This window comes from Xenopus laevis, chromosome 3L (assembly GCF_017654675.1).
Source record: "Xenopus laevis strain J_2021 chromosome 3L, Xenopus_laevis_v10.1, whole genome shotgun sequence".
Lineage (NCBI taxonomy): Eukaryota > Metazoa > Chordata > Amphibia > Anura > Pipidae > Xenopus > Xenopus laevis.
This window is the reverse complement of record NC_054375.1, coordinates 87,117,191-87,140,471: the sequence shown is the minus strand read 5'-3', so window position 1 is coordinate 87,140,471 and position 23,281 is coordinate 87,117,191. Positions and strand designations below refer to the sequence as shown.

The 23,281-nt window shown below is 37.7% G+C and overlaps 2 protein-coding genes across 3 annotated transcripts; both read left to right on the top strand.

Annotated features, from left to right (window-relative positions):
- Positions 1-2,551: 2,551 nt before the first annotated feature.
- On the top strand, positions 2,552-4,682 carry meig1.L (meiosis/spermiogenesis associated 1 L homeolog). The gene is made up of 3 exons (XM_018252710.2): positions 2,552-3,019; positions 3,296-3,437; positions 4,456-4,682. Exons 2-3 carry the CDS (start codon positions 3,300-3,302, stop codon positions 4,582-4,584), a joined length of 267 nt encoding a protein of 88 aa, XP_018108199.1. The 5' UTR covers positions 2,552-3,019; positions 3,296-3,299; the 3' UTR covers positions 4,585-4,682.
- Positions 4,683-9,681: 4,999 nt separating this feature from the next.
- tmem243.L (transmembrane protein 243 L homeolog) lies at positions 9,682-20,135 on the top strand. 2 transcript variants are annotated; one of them, XM_018252708.2, is made up of 5 exons: positions 9,682-9,835; positions 12,012-12,268; positions 14,141-14,191; positions 18,914-19,018; positions 19,426-20,135. In XM_018252708.2, the coding sequence occupies exons 2-5, from the start codon at positions 12,164-12,166 to the stop codon at positions 19,546-19,548; spliced, it is 384 nt and encodes a 127-aa protein (XP_018108197.1). In that variant the 5' UTR covers positions 9,682-9,835; positions 12,012-12,163; the 3' UTR covers positions 19,549-20,135. The 2 variants fall into 2 exon arrangements, with proteins under 2 accessions (XP_018108197.1, XP_018108198.1); XM_018252709.2 differs by lacking the exon at positions 9,682-9,835 and adding an exon at positions 9,873-10,211.
- Positions 20,136-23,281: the final 3,146 nt, after the last annotated feature.

The following is a 23,281-nucleotide window of genomic DNA, read 5'->3' as shown; positions in this document are numbered from 1 at the left end:
TATTGCAATATGTTGAGACATAGAGAAAAAGAAGAAAAATTGATCAATATGTTGAGAGGCTTTCCCTTTATTTTTACTAGAGCTCAAACATATTGTTATATATCAGTACTTTGTCAACTACAGGTTTGAGACCTGTTATCCAGAATGCTTGGGACCTGGGGTTTTCCAGATAACAGATCTTTCCGTAATTTGGATCATAATACCTGAAAGTTTACTAGAAAATCATTTAAACACAAAGGATTAATAACATCTTAATTTGGACTAAATACAAGGAGCAGGTATTGGATATGTTATCCTTAAACCCGTTATCTAGAAAGCTCCGAATTATGGAAAGGCCATCTCCGATAGACTCTATAATTAAATAATCCAAATTTTTACAAATGATTTCCTTTTTCTCTGTAATAATAAAACATTGTACTTGATCCCAACTAAAATATAACTAATCCTATAAAATGTATTTCCTTTTTCTCTGTAATAATAAAACATTGCACTTGATCCCAACTAAACTATAACTAATCCTATAAAATGTATTTCTGTATTTCTGTAGAGGCAGTTGTCAGAAAGCAGATTCAGCATTTAATGTTGAGCTGTATACAAAGCAGAGTACTGGTGGGTGTCAATTATTGTGCTATAGCCTGTGATTGTGGGACACTGGGCCACAGTTTACCCTCAAACCCTCGCAATGTAATTTACTTAGTTTCCCTGAGAATTTACCATGTAACATTAGGGCATAAGCACAAAATGTAAATGTAACATGACCTACATCTCACGGAAATAGGGAATTTTCTACATATTACCAATGTTTAATGCTGTACTGTTTCTGGTATGTTACAATTCAGTTTTCCCTTCTTCTACATAGCATCTGTTTATTTAAGAAACCTATTAGGGATGCACCGAATCCAGAATTGGGTTCGGGATTCGGCCAGGATTCTGCCTTTTTCAGCAGGATTTGGCGGAATCCTTCTGCCCAGCTGAACCGAATCCGTATCCTAATTTACATATGCAAATTAGGGTCAGGGAGGGAAATTGGATGACTTTTTGTCACAAAACAAGGAAGTAAAAAATGTTTTCCCCTTCGCACCCCTAATTTGCATGTGCAAATTATGATTCGGTTCGGTATTCAGCCGAATCCAAAATAGTGGATTCGGTGCATCCCTAAAACCTATCAATGCAAGGGAAACCCAAACGAACCGCATGAAAAAAGCAAGCGAAAATGCACAGACAGTGTGCATAAAGAAGTAGCAAAGGATATTAAAAAAGAAGATACCAGGGTTAATAGCTTTGTACCTCATACATGACTGTTCATATCAGACAGGGATCCCCAACCTTTTGAATCTGTGAGCAACATTCAGAAGTAAAAGGAGTTGGTGAACAACACTAGCATTAAAAATGTTCTTGGGGTGCCAAATAAGTGGCCATTTGGTAGTCCCTATGTGGATTATCAATCTACATTGAGGCTCTGTTTGGCAGTGCAACTAGTTTTTATACAACCAAAACTTGTCTCCAAGCCTTAATTTCAAAAATAAGCACCTGCTTTGAGGCCACTGGGAGCAACATGTAAGGGGCTGAAGAGCAACATGTTGCTCACAAACTACTGGTTGGGGATCATGGATATAAAACATAAGGCATATACTGAACTTTTCCCTAGTATGCTTTTGTACAAACTAGGTGGTGTGGTTAAAGGATGGGGGCATACCCCCTTGTTCAGCATGTTTTCAGAAATTAGGGCTAAACATAACATTTTTGTTAATTAAAAGGACAGAAGAAGGGTAATTTTAGTATTAAACTGATACACCCCATGCATTATGGACTTCTGCTTATCTGTAGGGATGCACCGAATCCAGGATTCGGTTTGGGATTCTGCCATTTTCAGCAGGATTTGGCTGAATCCTTCTACCCGGCCAAACCAAATCCTAATTTGCATATGCAAATTAGGGGCGGGGAGGGAAATCACATGACTTTCTTACACGAAACAAGGAAGTAAAAATATTTTCCCCTTCGCATCCCTAATTTACATATGCAAAATAGGATTCAGATTCGTTTCAGTATTCGGCCGAATCTTTCGCGAAGAATTCAGCGGTTCGGCCGAATCAAAAATAGTGGATTCGGTGCATCCCTACTTATCTGTGACCTAAAACAGGCACGCCAAAGGTTGAAGGGAGGGGGTTGTTTAAACAGAGCTCAACATCACTGGTTAAACTAACTCGGTTAATTAATGGATGGCGTGAAAGCACAACAATGCTCTGTTTTAAAAAAAATTAGAAAATGTGCATTTCCAATTAAAGAAAATAGGCAGAATGTATTTCCAGCAAAAGTTAAATTTATTGTTTTGGCACCCAAGTTTTTCCTAACAAACCTATTGATGGAAATGCCTGGAGACTCCTTCATGTGTAACGCATCGGGAAAGAACTTATGGTGAAAGTATGGGTCCAATCTACCGGCCCCACTACCTAATAGCTACAACTCTAGCAAAAAATAAATATATATGTATAAAAAAAAAAAGCCCGGAAGTGGTAGCAAGCCAATCAGAGCGTGTCGCATCCTGGCCAATAGGAAGAGAGAGATGAGTGGGCGGAGTCTTCATAACGTATTATGATTTAATTTTTAATAAGAAAATGGTAATAAACTCATTATTCATTTCGGTGACTATTTCGAAAGGAAAGCAAAATAGTTATAGACCACATAGGTAATGTTAACCACGCCTCTTTATAAAAGTACTTGTAATTCGAAGGGTATACGGCCTCCTGATACGGCAGGCGATTGGCCAAGACACATACGTGTGCATGCTGATTGGCTAAGACACATACATGTGCATGTTGATTGGTTGTCAGTCTGATACTCGAACTTACTTGACCTCGGGTTAGCTTTCACTTGGCCTGCTCTGCTTTTGCCAATAGCGAATTCGCATTATTAGTTGCTAGGTTACCAGCGTGCCTTAGAGACTGACAAAGCGTAATATTTGCGGTTCAGTCTTGTTGCAGTTGGCGTTCTGAAGATCAACTTAGCCGCCTATAGACAGGTAATCAGACAAGTCTCTTCTTTTCAGGACAGTCCTGTTAAAGCTATAGTAGAGGCGACATACGTACACGGCCAAAATGACTGAATAACTCTGTGCCAAAGTTGATGACTGCAAATTAAATTACTAGAAGTGTATTATGCCCTTTATAAGCGATCGGAGTTACACCTTTCATATACAGAACTGTAAAGACAATCTTAATACTTATATATGAGGAAGAACATTTCATAGATCAGTTGCCTACAGACATGTCTTTATTGCTATTCACTTTATTGTTAGCTCAATGTCTGCCTCTGGTGCAACACCAACGTCAATGACTCGTGCAGAACAGTGGTCAGATGAGATAGAAAACTTGTACAGGTTTCAGACTGCTGGATACAGAGATGAAGTCGAATACAGGCACGTAAAGCAAGTGGAAATGGTAAGTTTATTGCACCATTTCCTCCTTTTATTAAAGGATAAGTCAATCCAGCACACAGAAGTCTCATTCTTTATCATTAAACAGGAACCCCAGACCAATATTCGTAATTTGCATTTTGTGTGATGAAAGAAACTAAGGATTTCAGGATTATTGATACTAGAAAGCATGAGTAATTTAACTAGCATGCTTTTTTTTCCTTTGCATCACTTGCTTTTTATGTGCAGGATTTTACTTCCTAGATTGATTTTATTTAAAGGATAAAAAGCGTGGTGGATTTTAGGAAGCAAGCTTTATTTGTTACTTAAGGAACTCACTTTTGTTTTCTGGCATCACTCAACTTTGTCTTTCTGTCCTTTACTATTCCTTCACCTGCTCCCTCTGACTACATACACCACTGAAACAATGAAGCATGATCTAACTCCCCTCCAGTCAGTACTATTATATACAAACCTCAAGAAGGGTCTCAGTGGGGACTGCAATTTCTATTATACACCAAAATAATTTATTATAACATTTTGACAGATCCTTTGCATCCTTTTTTCTTTTTGCACTTGCACATATACGCTTCTTTTCATCAAGCTACATGTAATAGAGGGGTTTTCTCTAAATATATAGTATTGCTTCAACTTCAGAAGGAAAGAGTAACGTATTGATTTGGATTTAGTCTAAGATGCATGTTCAAATAATTCCTTCCATCCAGATAGAGGAACAATAATTCTTTTTGGCTCCAAAATGGTAATTAGACGGTAGACCAGTCCCTGAACATCTTTTTACAGTGAGTATGATACCTTTAGGACAATGTCACACAGAGAGATTTGTTGGCCGAGATCTGCGCTGCTGCGGCTAACAAGTCTCCGGAAAATGGCATCCATTTCGCTTTCACTTCTCTTTTCTTTCGCATTGCAGGTGCTAAAAAGAGCATGCAACACTTGGCTGTAGAATTCCACAGCTTTACAGTTCCTACAGTAAAAAAATTCCATACCTTAAAATAAAACAGTTTTTTTCTTTTCAACTTAAGGTGGATCGATGGCCTGAAACTGGATTTGTGAAAAAACTTCAACGGAAGGATGATACCTTTTATTATTACAATAAACAGAGAGAATGTGAAGAAAAAGAAGTTCATAAAGTTAAAGTATATGCCTATTAAAGTTCATGTATTTGTTGTAGTATTTATTTTTATTTTCTTTTGGCAAACTATTTTTATACAGAAGTAGTGCTATGTTCATTAAAGTAAAGTAGATGATTTATGTGCTGTAGCACAGTATTTTTTTCCTGAACGGCTATGTTTTCTAGTTGAAGTATATTATCTAGTACTTTGTATATTATATTATTATTTTTACCATTGGGGATACATTATTCCACATAAAGGCACAGACAGGCAGACGAGACAGATAGATTGATAGACAGGACCATGTTATCTTTTCTAACTCCATGTTATATTTTAAATCCGACGATGGGTGCACAGTGATCCAGAATAATGTTGCAATGAAAAGATGACATGGAATGCTTCTCATTATTACATATATACATTTCCTAATTGACCTGCACCAAATTCTGCAATAAGCTTGAGTGCAATGAGTTAAATATAAGGATATTATAAGTTACCGAGGCGTTCCATGACCATATATATTTTTATATATCCTTATATTTTGCAACAGGGGGTACTTTATTTATCCCAATACACAAGTTTCAGTGAGTCATGTACCGGAAATAACATCAGCTCTGACTATAACCAATGACATTGTTAAGCACTGTTTATAAGGATATATATATATATATATATATATATATATATATATATTATACACATGTATAATAGACATGTATAATAGTTTAGCTACATGCATTAAAATAGAGATGGCAATTAATATTCCTTCCTGTATTGCAAGGACATTTATAGAAAAGTATAATTGTACACTCATATAAATAAATAGCATTTGCAATTTAAATGTGTAAGAAATCGTGTTTGTTGTTAAGTTCAGCAAGTTTGAAAGTGAGTGAGTGGGTTCCATTTTGTTTATATTTTAAAAGGCAAGAAAAAGAAGATTACCATAGAGGGGGCGCCTTACACATTGGCATGCCACAAGGAATGCACTTTTCCTTGTCCTTAAATGGTTTCAACTCAAATTATATCAGATACTTTGGTGGAAGTGAGAACCACCAAATATACATAAAATGGATTCAGATTTGAATGCCTCTGTTGCTTGCACTACAACTTTCTTTACCTCAAGCAAAGATCGGCTGCCATGGTGACAGGGCACTGTTGGTCTCAGTCTGTGGGATGCATGATAAACTGCTTTTGCATTTTGCACGTTTGAATCAAACTTTCTGCTCTTTATATTGTTAAAGGAAATTTTATGTAAGGTGAATCTGTTCTAACTGTACATTATTGGCAAATAATAATACTAATATTTATGTGTTTAGGCAGGTTTCATAGTGACATAACAAACAATGTATCGTCCAGTAGTGCATGATGCCGTTAAAAACATATATTTACTTTCCCTTAGTGGGGAAGTCCGTGTCTTAAGTTCAGTTCAAACAATGGCTATGAGGCGGAATAATATGTATACATCAAATTAAATATCTTTGCACTTGAATAGCAACTATGAATTATGTTAATTGAAAGACCTACCTGGAGAATCTGAACTATTGCAACAAAGATTGTCAACATATCAGATTCTTTTTAGCCCAAATCATGAATTATATTATCTCAAGAAAGATCCTCACTCTTATTTTCAGTGAGGTGAGACTTATTTTCAGTTGATTTCCCCATTCTTCGCCTGATGTTCTGTGTTTCCAGTTTAAATCATTCCAGTATCTCCATGGGGAAACCCACTCAGAACATTCTTTTGCAATGCCACCATTTCAGATATTTGTTTCTGCATTAATGTTTAATGGATATACCACATTGACAGGAAAAGCTCTGAAATGACCCTCCTGACAAGGCCAACTATATAGGTCCGTATTCTCAGAAATCTTTTTGTCAGGTATTTTTATGATTCACCCAGATTATAGTATTTTATAATCAACTTCACAAAAACTACTTGCTCCTGAGCAGTTGTCCTATGTCTTGTGGCAATCAGCATGTTGTCTTGATAATGATTCATCTCCATTCAGCTTCACAGTGAACACCAGGAGAACATTACAAATTGTTCTGGGTGAATCCAAGAACCCGAAAGGACAATAGTTGAACTAAAGCGCTGTCTTCAAGATGAACATGAAAAAGAAAATTCCTTGGCCAATGGAATATGAAGATAGACCTATATTCTTTCTATGCAAGCCATGTTGCTTTGCTAGTTTTCATGGTTGGCAACCTAAATTCAGAACCGATGCCAAGAACCCTGGTCTCGGCTCGTGCTTCTGCCTGTAGCAGCCGCCTTTGGCCTCGGGAGGAGCCCTCAGCTACTCAGGTGCCGCCAGGTCTTATAACGAAAGGTGCAAGGCGAGGGGTTCTGAACAGGCAAAGGGGCACAATGGTATGCAAAGTCTTTGGGCAGAAGGTCGCGGTACAACCCTTTGAAAAACTGAGATGTCTAGTTCAAACTACAGAGGTGACAACCCTTTCATTATCTATATTCTGCCTGATGAGTAAGCCCAAACTTCTAATTACACGTATGGGATCTATTATACAGAAATCACTTATCAAGAAAGATCTTCAATGCAGAAATGCTAATTTAGAAAAAAAATTGTATTTTTGATTAATTCATTGAATGGACATAGGTCTTTTTTCAATCCAACTATGTAACTATGATGGGCTTTTTTTGTTTCTGTAATGATAGAAGAAAATAACAGCACTGTATTAATTTTTGAAAATGTAACCACAAAGACGCTACAGTTAAGCAACGGCTATATCTCGGGTACCTCTAATATTTACCTCTAGTCTGAGAAATGAAGCGGAACAGAAAATGATTTCTTAGTCATCAAACAATCGCGGGACCTTTGATCGTGAGCCGGCAATTTGCAGGCTTGTTAAGTGTCGGTTATTCTAGTATTGCTGAATTAAACTGAACACGCATTCATTTTGCTTCATTCATTGTCTTCACAGCATTAAGCCGAAAAGCTTTGATTCCGTTACCAAACCGTTCTGAAATTCACAAGGTAACCGCTTATATACCTATATTCTTAGGAACAGCGTATGCGTCGGGCGCTTGTTACAAAGGGGTGGATCGCCTTTAAGAGAACTTTAAGTATGTTATAGAATAGAATGTAAAATGCAACTTTTACATTGGTCTTCATTATTTATTTTTTACAATTTTTAAATGATTTGCCTTCTTCTTTGGACTCTTTCCAGCTCTCAAATGGGAGTCACTGACCCCATCTAAAAAACAAATGCTCTGTAAGGCTACACATTTATTATTATTATTGCTAATTTTTATTACTCATCAGGCCTCTCCTATTCATATTCCAGTCTCTTATTCGAATCAATGCATGGTTGCTAGGGTAAGCAGGACCCTAACAACCAGATGGCTGAAATTGCAAACTGGAGAGCCACTGAATAAATAGCTAAATAACTCAAAAAACACAAATAATAAAAAATGAAAACCAATTACAAATTGTCTCAGAATATCACTCTCTACATCATACTAACAGTTAATTTAAAGGTGAACAACCCCTTTAATACACAGTGGTTAATCTTTTAGGGAGGGGTAGGAACTGTGCAACTGTACTAACAGTATTAAAGGGGTAGTTAACCCTCTCCTATTAATATTCTCGTCTCCCCTTTTATCCTCTGCTTAGTTGCTACAGCAAGTCGGACCCTAGCAACCAAATAACTGATGGCATAGCAAACTGGAGGGTTGCTGAACAAAAAAGCTTAAAAAAAAAAAAATATTTAAAACCAAATGCAAAACTGCCACTGTCTGCATCCTACAAAAAGTTGACTTAAAGGGCAACAACCCTCTTTAAAGGGCAACAACCCCTTTAATGTGTTTGGCAAAACAATTCACAGAGGTTGTGGGTAATATTATTCACCCCCCCTCCCAGTGTGATATATTCCAACAGGGAATAACTGAGCTTGCTTACTTTACCACAACACCCTTTTCTGTTGACCCAAGTGCTGGAAAAAGAACATATATTATAATATATTTCTATATTATAATATATATATATATATATAGTTTATATATCGATGCCGCTTCTTTCCCAGGCATTGGCTTGTTGTATAGCATATGTGTGTTTAAACTTCATATTCACATTTTAAGTTAACGTAGCTTTTTTTTATTATTTTTCAAAAAGGACAGGAGACAATTAAATTAGTGGCGTAAAGAGCCGTTCCTCGTATAAACGCAAAGGAATTGCACTTGATTCTCATGGAGATTTTTTTGCAGGTTTTTTTTTTTTTTCTTTTTAGATTTCAGGGAAACTGCTCAGGTCTCTGACGCTGGACCATAATTGGGTCGGGTGCATTGACAGTAAACGGGACACAGTATAAAAGAAATTCGAATAAGGCTCGGGGTTTGCACTTTTTGTGATTTCCGATTGGACAAGGATCCGACTGCAGGATCTCTATCAATGCTGCTTTGGGTCTTGCCGAAGCTTTATTTGTGTCCACAAGCAAGTGCCAAATATTTGTAATATAAATTCTTTTTAATTCCCAGTAAGATTTGAGAACTAATGAACCTAGAAGCAGTTGGCTGTGTTTTGTGTATTTTTTTTTTTAAAAACTAAATGGGCAATCATTCAAATCAAGTAGAATGGATGATAAATGATATATTAAATAAAGTATTAATACTTCACTTTCCAAATAAGAATTCCACTGACTGTGATGACTTCTCTGCAGGTAGTACAGCGCTGCGAAGTATGCTGGCGCTACATAAATAAATGTTAATAATAACTAAGTCATGTTAAGGTGAGAACCTTAGTATTTAAATGTTTTTATTTATCGGACAGATTATTTTTCCGGTTTCACAAGGCTGAAAACCCAACAAAAAGTTGAGACCCGAACAGGTCTTAGAAAAACCAAACTGTTCTGGTCAAAACTGAACAGGTGGCAACCATTTTCTATGGACAACAGTTTTCTGGGTCATGTGGTTGCGGAGAAGACCCGACATTACTCCTTGCAATAAGATGTAGTTGGCATCAAGGTGTATTTGTAAAATGTGGGGGGGGGTGGTGATAACTGCAAATGATTTTCCCTTGTTGTCAGACAAGTCAATGATATGTACTAAGCCAAATCCGTTTAGGTACAGCAATTCCCCCCTCCTGTCGCTAGATGGCGCGCCTATCGTAAAATGTACGTGAGCAATCGCGGGATTTGCTGAAGGTGGAAGTGGATGCGTTCCAAGCTGGGATGCATATTGTTTGCTCTCACACACTGATGATAATGATTTACTGCCGTTTCTAGTCCAACTGCAAGAGGAGGAATAATATGCATAGACACAGACTGAATACGCGAGCGCGTAAGAGGAAATGCGATTTTATATGTCCCTCCGGCCTCTTTCTTAGCGTTAGAGTTGACTTTATGCAGCATTTATAGGCTCTATAATGTGCTGCTATCTATACGTAGCAACTTTATTACTAGGGCTGTTCTACATTTCGTTTGATGCTTCTTAGTAATCCTCTATATAGATATATCTAAATGAGCCTGTATTAGTCTCATGCTGCTTCTGGGCTAGTGCAGCTCTTTGCATTTGCTTTATGTAAGCGTGTTGTTTGTAGCATTAGGATTTCTCTTTTTGCCTTTATTATGAGCAAACTGTGAGTGTGCAGCAGTTGGTAAACTACAAGTAACTGCCTAGTATTGCTGGGAGTAGGAGAGGCCATGCCTGGTGAGAGGTACGAGTGTTTATTGACTGTGCCTCACAGTATTGTGCAGTAACAGGAGTGTGAAAGTCTCACAAATAGCAGGAAAGTATGGGCAACATTTTAAAAGAAAAGTAGCCCCATAAATTGTACTACACAAAGTATCTGCACTGTTTCTTTTTCTTACAGGGCTTGTTCACCTTCAAACAACCAGTTGTTTTCAGATAAATTACCAGAAATAATTACTTTTTAACAATGACTTTCTATTTTCTATGTGTCACCGGTTTTCTAAAATTGAAGTGTCAAGTGTAATATTTCACCTTCTGAAGCAGCTCTGGAAGGGGGGTCGCCGACCCTGTAAACTGTTCTAAATGGATACATTTAGTTGATCCATTTTGTATCTTTGTCCCTGCTGAGCAGAATCTCTGGGTTTCATTATAGGCAGCTGTTAGAATTGATACAATAATTGTTACAAGGGTTAGTGACCTGCCAAGCACATTTTTAGGTTCATTTGTTTTTTTTAATTTTTTACCAGAAATAAATACTTTTATTCAATTGCTTTCCATGTTTTACTTTTTACCATTTTTCCAAAATTGAAGTTTATAGTTTAATGTCCCTGTTTCTGGTGTTTGGCAGCTCAACAATTCAGGTGCAGACTGTAAACTGTTACAGTTTTGCTACATTAGTTGATACATTTCTCAGCAGTATCTCTGGAGTATTAGCAACTATTGTATCAAGTCTAACAGCTGCCTGTAATGAAACCCAGAGATTCTGCTCAGCAGGGACAAAGATAAGAAATGTATCAACTAAATGTATCCATTTAAAATGTATCCATTTAGACCAGTTTACAACGTCAGTGATCCCGCCTCCCAGAGCTGCTTCATAAAGACATAAGAAGGTGAAACATCCAATTTTAAACTTCAATATTAGAAAAATGTTCACAAATTAGAAAATTGAAAGTCGCTATTTTTGGTGAACGATCAAACTAACTGAACTGAAAAAAAATTGTCGGAAGGTGAACAACCCCTTTAAAGGAGAACTAAAGCCTAACTAAAGAAATAGCTAGAAATGTGGTACATGATGTTTTGTGCTTCTGTACCAGCCCAAGGCAACCACAGCCCTTTAGCATAAAAGATCTGTGTCTCCTAAGATGCCCAAGTAGCTCCTCATCTTCTTTTCTGTTGATTCCCTGCACATACTCTGTGCTGCTGTCACTTACTGAACTTAGGGACCTACTCACAATATACAGTACACATAGAATATAAATGTCACAATATACGGCTGATTAGTAATTAATACAGATAATTACTACATGACAGCAAAGAAACCAGTGCAACTAGCATCAGAATTTAATAATCAGCCTTGTAGCATCAGCTTATATTACAGACAAACCTCATTTTCTGCTTGATAATTTGCAATGACACCTAAGCTTTGCTGCTCAGAGCCCACTGAGCATGTGAGTGTCACAGACACTTTTTCCAAGATGGTGGCCCCCTGTGAAAAGTTTGTCCTAGATCATTGTTGCTGAAAACTTTAGACTGGTGAAATAGGTTCAGTATATAAAATATGGCATGTTTAGCCACATTCATCTTTAAGGTTTAGTTCTCCTTTAAGCACATAAAAGGTTATGAAATAGTTCCATGTCATGGAATAGTCAATATTACAAAGTCACCCACTACAAGTAAATTGTAACTGGCAAACACACTTTTAATTTGGCAAGGCAGCTCTCTCTGTGAAGAATGTGACTAAATGATTGTATTACACCTTTCATGTAGCCACACCTTTCTGTCAGCCAGGGAAAGCTTCATTTCTTTACATAATGTGTTTTTACAGGAAGAAGCTCACCATGAACTGAAGATTTCTCTTCCAAGCCCCAGACTGGCACTTCAAGTGTGAATAGTCCACGATCAAACAATCCATGCCGTCTTCTAAAGGTGCCTACTTTCCTGCTGTTTGGTAGATCCTCACACAGACAGCTTAGGTTAATGACTGAAGAAGCCAGTCCGTTTATCATGGAGGACTACACCACCAGAACCTATGGAACTGGGGGCATAGACAACAGACCTTTGTTTGGGGAGACCTCAGCAAGGGTAAGTGTGCTTAAAGGGGTTGTTCACCTTTGAGTTAACTTTTAGTATGATGTAGAGAGGGATATTATGAGATAATTTGCAATTGGTTTTCATTTTTTATTATTTATGTTTTTTTTTATTTAGCTTTTATTCAGCAGCTCTCTAGTTTGCGGTGTCAGCCATCTGTTTGCTAGGGTCCAAAGTACTCTAGCAACCATGCATCGATTTGAATGAGAATATGGAATATTAATAGGGGAGGGTCGGAACAGAAATATCAGAAATAAAAAGTAGCAATAACAATGAATGTGTAACTTTAGAAAGGAATTGTTTTCAGAGGGGGTCAGTGACCCCCTTTTGAAAGCTGGAAAGAGTCAGGAGAAGAAGGTAAATATTTAAAAAACTATAAATAAATAATGAAGACCGATTGAAAAGTTGCTTAGAATTGGCTATTCTATAACTTAGTAAAAGTTAACCTGAAGGTGAACCACCCCTTAAAGGTAGATTCTTCTGATTTTTCTACCATTTACAAATGCAAAAACATTTAAAAACCCTAAAAGTTGTTTACATATAACAAAAGTCTATTCTACTGTCCCAAACAGTCAATCTTTCTTTATATTTTTACAGTTGGTATAAACCAAGTCGTTTCTCTTCAGCACAGCATTTGATGTAAATGTATTTTAATGTAACTTTGATTTTCCCTCTAATTATTAACAACACTTTCATTGTTTGGAAACTATTTTTTTTAGTTAGGTGTCATGTGGCCTCCAAAAAAAACAGATTTCCTTGTAGGTCAGCTGAGGATCATGTCGTTTATGCCTATAATCATTTATTTATTTTTCCTTTTGCGCATAGTTGATGCATGGTTTGTGAATGTATTTTACATTTATTTTGTACCAAAAAAATGATGCCACCTTAAAGCAACAATAAGATATTGCCAAATGCAACTTTTTATCCTATCTATGTATTATATATAGTGTAGATCTCATATGTAAAAGAGCAGGGTCATTGTTCATTCACTTTTTTTTTCCTCTTGGAATTTAGTGCACCGTCATGTGACGGCCCATTTCGTCCTGCTCTTTCAGAATAAACACTCACACAGCTGAAGTGGCTCTGTATGTTCTGATAATAGTGCGTAAAGAACACATCAAATACAAGGGAATCTTTGGTGTTTGCTTACGAGAAGTGGCGTTGGGAAATATTTTCAGTAGCAGGCAGACATGGTGCCGGCAAATGAATGCTTTGAGATTTTAATACTCCAATTTCGATTTGCTGTTACAGCGCCATTAAATTGCATTGTGTATGCTTTTGGGAGGCCATTGACCATGCGAGGCAGATTACCAAGTACGGAAAGGGATCCAGCCCAGGCAAAACATCCTGCATTTTGACCAATTATTTTAGGATAGTGCCACATGAGGCTGATAAATAGAAATACAGGATGATAGTCAGCCAATCTGATGGCCTCTGCCTGCTCCTGTGTCTTCACTCACAGAAGCACTGCATCAGTCTGGGTACAGACACACCAGAGTGGATTTCAGCTTGAAAATACATACTTATTTCCAAGGCAAAGCCTCTCCGTGTGTCTTCACTCAGGCCAATGCAGTGCTTCTGTGTGTGCAGGATCAGGAGTGGACAGATACCAGCAAATCGGCTGATTCTCACTGGCCCAAAATCAGCTTTGTGTGGTTCTAAACTTAAAGGTTTAATCAGAGGAAACTAAAATGTATGGTGGTGGCCTTTTTATTCCGACACCATAGATTCTATGTTCCTGTAGCACCTAAATGATTAAAGTACTGACCTCTATAACTTAGTTAAGTTATCTAGTTTATTTTATTGAGCTTTAGTACATGCTAATGCTATCCCACTTACTGTATGCTTTTCTTTCTGTATTTTCAGGACAGGATCATTAACCTAGTTGTTGGTGGACTAACATCTGTGTTTGTACTTGTAAGTCTAAATATGTATCTATATGTCTCTTTTTGCAAAATGGTTGTCGCCTTTTAACTGCAAATGACTGATATTTCAAATAATCTGATAACAGGTATGGGTCCAATGTTTTTCTACTCTCTGTGAGACATATAGATGCTGTCATGGTAGAATACTTTAAAGGCACACGGGACTGTGTTTTTTTGCAATAGCTTGAAAATGCAGCACCCAAAGCAACTACCTGTAGTCTAGAATGTAAATCATCTGACAAGCACTTATGACAATTTACAATTGAATCTATTGAGTATTGCTTTGGTGCTGCATTTTCCGGTATCCTAAGAAGCTCTATGTGCCATTGCCTTGAAATACAAGGAAAGCTTAAATCTCTGGGACTTGCCTTCTGTTCCAGGTCACTGTGCTTCTATAAATAAAAATGTGCTAGCTACCATCTTTTTTTCCCCATCTCTCAGGTAGTTTTTGTAAAAGCTTGAACTGGATGCAGTGTTACAACTCTGTTACTGGTATGGGGTCCGTTATCCGGACACCCATTATCCAGAAAGCTCCGAATTACAGAAAGGCCATCTCCCATAGACTCCATTATAATCAAATAATCCAAATGTTTTTAAATTTCCCCTTTCTCTGTAATAATAAAACAGTACTTTGTACTTGATCCAAACTAAGATATAATAAGTACTTCATCAAGTACAGGTAAGAGACCTGTTATCCAGAATGCTCGGGACCTGGGGGTTCCAGATGACAGTTCTTTCCATAATTTGGATCTTAATACCAGAAAATCATTTAAACGTTAAAAAACACAATATGCTGGTTCTGCCTTCCTAAAAGATTAATAACATCTTCATTTAACTTAGATAGATTAAATACAAGGTGCAGGTATCGGATCTGTTTTCCTTAAACCCGTTATCTAGAAAGCTCCGAATTACGGAATAGACTCTATTATAATTAAATAATCCAAATTTTTAAAAATGATTTCCTTTTTCTCTGTTATAATACAATTGTAGTTTGTACTTGATCCCGACTAAAATATAACTACCGTATATACTTGAGTATAAGCCGAGGTACCTAATTTTACCTACGAAAACTGGGAAAACTTATTGACTCTAGTATAAGCCTAGACACAACTACAGCCCTGTCTCCCAGCAGCGCACATTCTGCCAAAGTGACCCCCCTGGCGATCAACCGGACTTCTTTGCAAAGTTGATGGTGACAGAGAATTGCCAAATGGATTACTGTGTGTATTGTTCCACTGTCCCACTACCATGTGCAGAGGGCGCTGTTTGATATTGCCATCACTGTTAATCTTTCGTATAACCAACAGAGGGAGCTGTGTGATATTGCAGTCACTGTTATTCTTTCATATAACCAACAGAGGGCGCTGTGTGATATTGCAGTCACTGTTATTCTTTCATATAACCAACAGAGGGCACTGTGATATTGCAGTCACTGTTATTCTTCCATATAACCAACAGAGGGCACTGTGTGATATTGCAGTCACTGTTATTCTTCCATATAACCAACAGAGGGCACTGTGTGATATTGCAGTCACTGTTATTCTTCCATATAACCAACAGAGGGCACTGTGTGATATTGCAGTCACTGTTATTCTTTCATATAACCAACAGAGGGCGCACTGTTATTCTTTCATATAACCAACAGAGGGAGCTGTGTGATATTGCAGTCACTGTTATTCTTTCATATAACCAACAGAGGGTGCTCTGTGATATTGCAGTCACTGTTATTCTTTCATATAACCAACAGAGGGCACTGTGTGATATTGCAGTCACTGTTATTCTTCCATATAACCAACAGAGGGCACTGTGTGATATTGCAGTCACTGTTATTTTTCCATATAACCAACAGAGGGCACTGTGTGATATTGCAGTCACTGTTATTCTTTCATATAACCAACAGAGGGCGCACTGTTATTCTTTCATATAACCAACAGAGGGCGCTGTGTGATATTGCAGTCACTGTTATTCTTTCATATAACCAACAGAGGGCGCACTGTTATTCTTTCATATAACCAACAGAGGGTGCTCTGTGATATTGCAGTCACTGTTATTCTTTCATATAACCAACAGAGGGCGCACTGTTATTCTTTCATATAACCAACAGAGGGCGCTGTGTGATATTGCAGTCACTGTTATTCTTTCATATAACCAACAGAGGGCGCACTGTTATTCTTTCATATAACCAACAGAGGGCGCTGTGTGATATTGCAGTCACTGTTATTCTTTCATATAACCAACAGAGGGCGCACTTATTCTTTCATATAACCAACAGAGGGTGCTCTGTGATATTGCAGTCACTGTTATTCTTTCATATAACCAACAGATGGCATTGTGGGATATTGCAGTCTCTCCCCAAGTGGTTTGTTGGTATAGGAATGATTAAAAGTGACTGCAATCTCAGCTACTGCCCGCTGACCCGAGTATAATCCGAGGTAGACTTTTTCAGCACATTTTGGATGCTGAAAAACTCGGCTTATACTCAAAGTATATACGGTAATCCTTATTTGAAGAAAACCTAACCTATTGGGTTTATTTAATGTTTACATGATTTTCTAGTAGACTTAAGGTATGAAGATCCAAATTGCAGAAAAATCCGTTATCCAGAAAACTCCAGGTCCCGAGCATTCTGGATAAGAGGTCCCATACCTGTACTTCCTAGTGTAACGTGCATGCATTCACCCCAAACCCAGACAAGGAGTTACTGGGAGGTGAAAAAGATGATGGTGGCACTCTCCCCAGATTACACACAAATGATAAATTAGTAGCTGACCAAGTGGTGAAGAACATTCAACACACACATTGTATTGACAAATGTGGAGTTAGTTGCAATTATAATGTACTAAGTAGGAAGTCATTGCAGTTGCTGTGACTGCTGACATAGTCCTTCAAGAGATGGGACACGTGAGACTATATATCTGTGAGAAAGTCTAATCATTTAATTTGATATTTCCTGGAAAGAAACCTCGAGGCTAGAACTGGGTCATTGTTCTATTTGGGAAAAAAAAGGGCTGATGCTGTGAAAAATATCAGTACAAATAACCCAACCCTCATTGTTTTTCCTTACCAATTGTATTACTATGTAACCTGTGTCGGTCCTCCCAGCTACTTGGGAAGTAATGCAGATTCTTTGCCATTGTGATAAAATCATGTGCCCTGCAAATCCTTCCCCCTCCTCTTGTCCTTGTGGTGAGGGAAAAGTCCAATGAGTTTTCCTGCATAAAGGATTCTATTGTTTACATGGCTACTTTACATCCAGAAATCCTGCTTGAAAGCCTTCTGATCCTTTCTCTGTGTGAGTCATTTTGGCCTAATTCAATGAGATATTTACTAGCTTCTCTAAACTGATTTTGCCGGTAGTTTGGAAGACTTCAGCTTTTGCTTGTGAGAGTTGCTGCCCCTGTAAGGTCAGTGGTTTTGTCAGCTGCTTGGATAGTAATGCAGTTGTGGTCATGCAGTTGCTTGAAGTGATAATACAAAAAACTAATAGTTCCTTTGCTTCTGAAAAGGATTACATAGATTCTCACAGGCTCCTATATGACCCACAATCCAACTTACCTGCTGCTCCTGAGACAGATACATGGGGCATTTTTATCTCAATGGCATTCGTTAAAACACTTTCCCCCTCCCGGTAAAGTCCTGCAGCGGGTCGGGTACCCTGCGGAACGAGGGTAGGCTTTTCAGGTGTATAGATGTGGGCCTGCGGGGTCGCGGGTCTCTTCCTGCTGCAGTTCTCCCCCAGCAGCGCGCTTCTGTCCCTCTTGGCTATCGGGCACTTTTGATGATGTCAACGGTCGGGCAGTTGTGGGTCCAGGTCGGGTAGCGGATCAGAGTGGATAAATATGCGGGTTCGGGTCTTAGCAATTGGTTCTGAGCAACATAATAGTCCCAGATTTTCTCAGGAAAGCATATATACAAATGCAACTGCAGTGCAACCCAGGCTTGTGTATTTGCTATCCAGCCAAGCAAGAAAGATGACTGACAGAGAAAGGCATTTTGATTGGACTGAACAGATCACAATACATTACGTGCCATTGCCTTTGGTGATGCTTATAATTACTGATTGGCACGTTCCCATTTACTGAAATGAAAAGTGTGCTGCCTTTGAGGATCTAATGATTGGGAAGAAGCCATTTGTTCACCCCAAGTGGTTGGGAAGTAGCTGTACAGTATGTAAAGACAGGTGTTTATACTCACTCCTGTACTCTCATGGGAGAACTGCAGAGATCAAGATGGCTATGGGTGGTGGGTTTGCATATGCTCAGCTCTGATTATGTAATGGCAGCCTGAAGGAAGGAGCTGCTTCTCTGCAGTCTTTCACTACTTACTAAAATGCAATTGAATGAGAACACTGGGCCCATAGGACCTATAAATGGCCAATGAGGAACTTTGTTACCTCCATTCTGCACAGTGCAACATTTTCTTTGGGAACAGAGTGCACAGTATACAGAGTGTTGTCTCATTGGCGACACCCTACATATTTAGTTATCTTTTTGGCAGCCCCCACAGGGTTAAAAATAACGTTAAAAGTAAAGTGTTTAGAACAAAATTCCCTTCCACATTTTCCATTCTTTATTTGGGGGGAAATGCAATTTTTTTGTTGTTGCTATTTTTTGTTGAAGGTGCTTTTCCTATGACTTGATAGCTATGGATTGTAGCATTGCTTTATATGTGTGTATATATTTTGTAATCCGTTTCTTCTAATTTATCTGTGCAGGTAACAATCGTCAGCGCTTTTGTTTTTCCACATACCCCCCCGAAACCAGTGAATATTTTCTTTGCCTTCTGCATTTTCTTGTGCTCAGTAACTGGAATTATTCTAGTAAGTATGAAATGAATGGGGGGGGGGATCAAGGCAGTGATGCCCAACTGGTGGCCCATGTGCTAAATTTTGGTTCCCACGTTCATTGCACAAAAGAACATTTCACTGTTTCTTTAATGGAAGGTATTGATTGGACTATGCTATTATCTACATGAAATCTATGTATGGTGCTTTTGGAATCCAATGGTCACATGCAAGGCCTTTGAGATTCACTACTACATAGTGTTGCATACTTTAATAAAACTGAATATAATAATAATTAAATAAAACTGAACAAATGTGTACTGGTGGTAAAGAGGAAGCCGCAGTGTGCCCATATTAGTTTATACCATATTATAACAGTGTATGTTTCTATATTAAGAAGGGGATCCTTTCTAATATTTTTATCCCCCACTTCTCCCTTTTAGATTTTCTGGTACAGACAAGGAGACCTAGAACCAAAATTTAGAAATCTCATCTATTATATTTTGTTTTCAATTATTATGTTATGCATATGTGCCAACCTATATTTTCATGATGTGGGCAAATGAAGCGGCACTAGAACATGATCAGAACTGCACTGGAAACAATGTTCTATGGAGGAAAATGGCTGAACAAAGGACTTGTGATTCTTTTATGCAAGAAATGGCTTAAACCATAAAACAATTTTGTGTTGCACTTAATCCAAAAGCGAGACTTTCCCCTTTGCCAACTCGGACACAAGGAACACAAACTTGGCACCGGATATGTGAAATATTCTTTATTTTGTTTAAATATAATACAGTGGTTTCTTTCTACTATGCAACAAATGCCAGTATCTACTACTTCACATTGCCAGAAGAGTAATATTAGCTTGTACAGGACAATTTAAGGGTTTAATAAATTAAAACAAAAAAGCGCTACACCTTTCTCCTTAATGGCTGCAAACTGAAGGCATCACCAGCCTTGGATGTTGCAATGTTTAGAAATAAATGACATTTGCAATGATTCTGCTTCTAAATATGGCGGAATTGCAGATAACATTGACTTCCTGTATTATATAGAGTTGACTAATGGAAAAAAAAAATCTGTTTAAAATAATTCAAGTGAAATCTTTGGTATTTCTTTAGACTCTAGAGATAGTCATGGTACACAGCTTGTTTTTCAGCCACTGGAGAAGTACATGATTGTTGCTTTCAGCTTACCCTTTACTGGTGCACAAAGGACAGGCCCTTCTCCATTGTCTGGAAAATGCAGGTGGATTATACACAAGTGCCATAGGCCTTGATCTAATGTATTTGTGAGCCTCTACAAAGAAGCACAAAGAGTATTGTTTCAGTGTCTACCAAAGGACTGCAACTAATGTACCAAAATACAAAAATAATATAAAGGAGAACGCCAAAGCTACACCTAACTTGCATATAGTTTTGAAGTGCTTTCCTACTTTTTCTACAAATACATTTTTATTATAATGGCAGTTATCATTTTTAGGGGCAAGATAACAACAACATAAATACAGAGGCCTTGGGATAGCTAAGGACAGAAAATATAGAACCCTTCTGGGCCATAGGCTTCAAGTTGAACAACCCTGACTTTAAAGAAATGTAAACACTTATGGAATCACATTTCACTTCAAATAATGGCAAATTGGCAAGAATACAGCAAGATAAAACCTGTAATCCAACATAGCAGCTTTTTATTTATTTTTTTAAGCGCAGCACTACTTTCTCATCTGCCGAGTGCTCTGTGTTACTCCCTTTACTCCCTTAGATCTTTATTCTTGTGATCACGATGAACATTTACCATAATCAAAACCCTAAGCAGCAAAGTGTCCTCCATTCTGATGTTTGCTCAGAGTCTAAAACTAGTGAGCTAAAATGTAGACTTTGGCAGTTAACAGCAGATGTAGTGCTGGTAGGCAGGATTCTCGCAGGGAAATCCTCATCCATTCACATTTATGCTGAGGACTAGAGTCGTGAGCAGCATGTGGCTTCTTTGGTCCAAAAGACTAAGATGATGGGCATACTCACAACATGCATAACCTTTTAGGAGTGGTGACCGATCAGATCATCAATACGCAGATCCACCTATCACCATACAGACAGTTTCTCTGTAGTGCCCTTTTTATGCATTCCAACACAAGAGAACACATACATTGGCAGAGTCCATTCTTTTCAATAGAGGCCACACTTACTGCACATTAACCACTGATCAGAGCCAGTTGTATTTGGCTGTTCCCTGCACTGCAGTCAGTATCACCTCGTTGGACATGGGCTCTGTCAACTCACTTGCAGTAGAATACATAAACTGGTTGTCTCTAAGAGCCCTTATGCATGATTCTGATGTATTACTATGGGTAGCAGCGATAGGTGGGTAATGGGGTTTTGCTCTCTGCTAGTTTCTGGTTTATTACAGTGGTCAAAATGGACAGTGTGCAATCAGCTTCATAAAATATAAATGGAGACAAATTAAAATGGCACAGATATTTGCTTGAATTCCAGCAATGTGATAATCGTAAGACAAAAGAACCAAGTTTTTGCTTTTTCCATCTAAGTGATTTACATAAACATTAAACACTTGGGAGATTCCAGAAGACAAAACCCCAGGACTCACTCTTTACAGATTTCAGTAACATTTGCCTGGAGCCATGTGTGCACTTCAAAGTTATGTCATTGTTGCTTGGAAACACTGAAATTAGTAGAGAACAATTGCAAGTAGTTGCCTAGGTGACAAAATGGCAGAATTGCGCTGAATGTCTGTACAGATGTGTGTTGTGTTTCCAGGCTCCAGTACAAATACAAAAAAAGGGGGCATAATGTAAATGCGTTTAAAAAAAAAAAAAAAATACATTACTACTTTTTAATACCATTTTTACCATCTGACTTTCATTGACGTAAAATGGTACTAAATATGGAGTTCAGGCAGCATAAAACAAATGCACACCTTTATAAAATACCATATTTTGAACACTGCTGCTTACACCATTCTTCCAACATAAATCATTTTACACAGCATGATAAATAGCTCTGAGCTAAGTTTAGTTCTATTTAGCACTTATATAAATATCATAAAATGTTGCTGCCTCCATCAAACCTGTTTTCTGCCAGCTCAGTTTTTCCTTACTCCTCCATGTTTATAAAGATTGTGATCAAAATGTCATTGATTTTACTTTTAACTTCCTCTGTACAGAAGAAATCAATATTTTTCTACCTGTTAAAGTACTTAGTTCTATTTTAGTACTGGACTAAATGACTAATTCTACTCTGCTCTTGCTCAATTACATTGCATGACCGCTTTAACTTCTAGCAGTTGATCTAACTAATCACCTACCAGTAACATTTACATTTAGTAATTTTTAGCCCCAGTAGTCTCATGTGTAACTGCCAGTATCAATGGCCCCTTGTATTTTCTCTCCATGCCACCATTAAAAGACTTTTTATCCTTTTTCTAAATTTGGTTCTAAGATATGAAGCATAAAAATAGCTAAACTTTGGTTTCAATTCCCCCTTACTATTGTTTAATTGTAGATAAAAAAAAAAAGAATAAATAATTTTTAAATTAAAACTATTTTACAGCTGGCATACAATTTTTTTTTGTATTTAGGAAATAGTCTTTTCATCCCAATGATGGCTCCAAATCAGAATCAATACAATGGTTCTTATAAGTCAAATCAAGAGATTGTAATTCCAGGTTTATATGTCTAAATGCCAGTTTGTTTTTTGTTTTTATAAATAAAATGGTACAGAGAAGGTTGGCTGCCCTGTGTGCAGAAAGTGAACCAATTTTCAAACTTGTATCTGAAAAAAAAAGTTATGAAGGAAATCAAAAAAGTCTGCTTACAATTCCTCTGTAACAGTCATGTTGGAGAACACAGTGCATGTGGTGCAGGTAATATATGCTGGGATCTCCAGGCTAACACAATGCAGTGTTTAGAAATGGTAAAGGAATTGTTCAGTGGAAAAATAAAAACTGGGTAAATAGATAGGCTGTGCAAAATAAATAATGTTTCTAATATAGTTAGTTAAAAATGTAATCTATAAAGTCTGGAGTGACTGGATGTCTAACAAGTCAGAACACAACTTCCTGCTTTTCAGCTCTCTTTTTAGCTACCAGTCAGTAACCATGTGGGACATAATTGTTCAGTTAGTCCTAAGGATCAATTGCAAACTCACTGAACAGTTATGTCCCATGTGGCCCCCCTTCAATTTACTGATTAGCTCAGAGTTAGAGAGCTGAAAAGCAGGAGGTTTGGTTCTGTTCTGTTACACATCCAGTCATTCCAGCATTTATACATTACATTTTTGA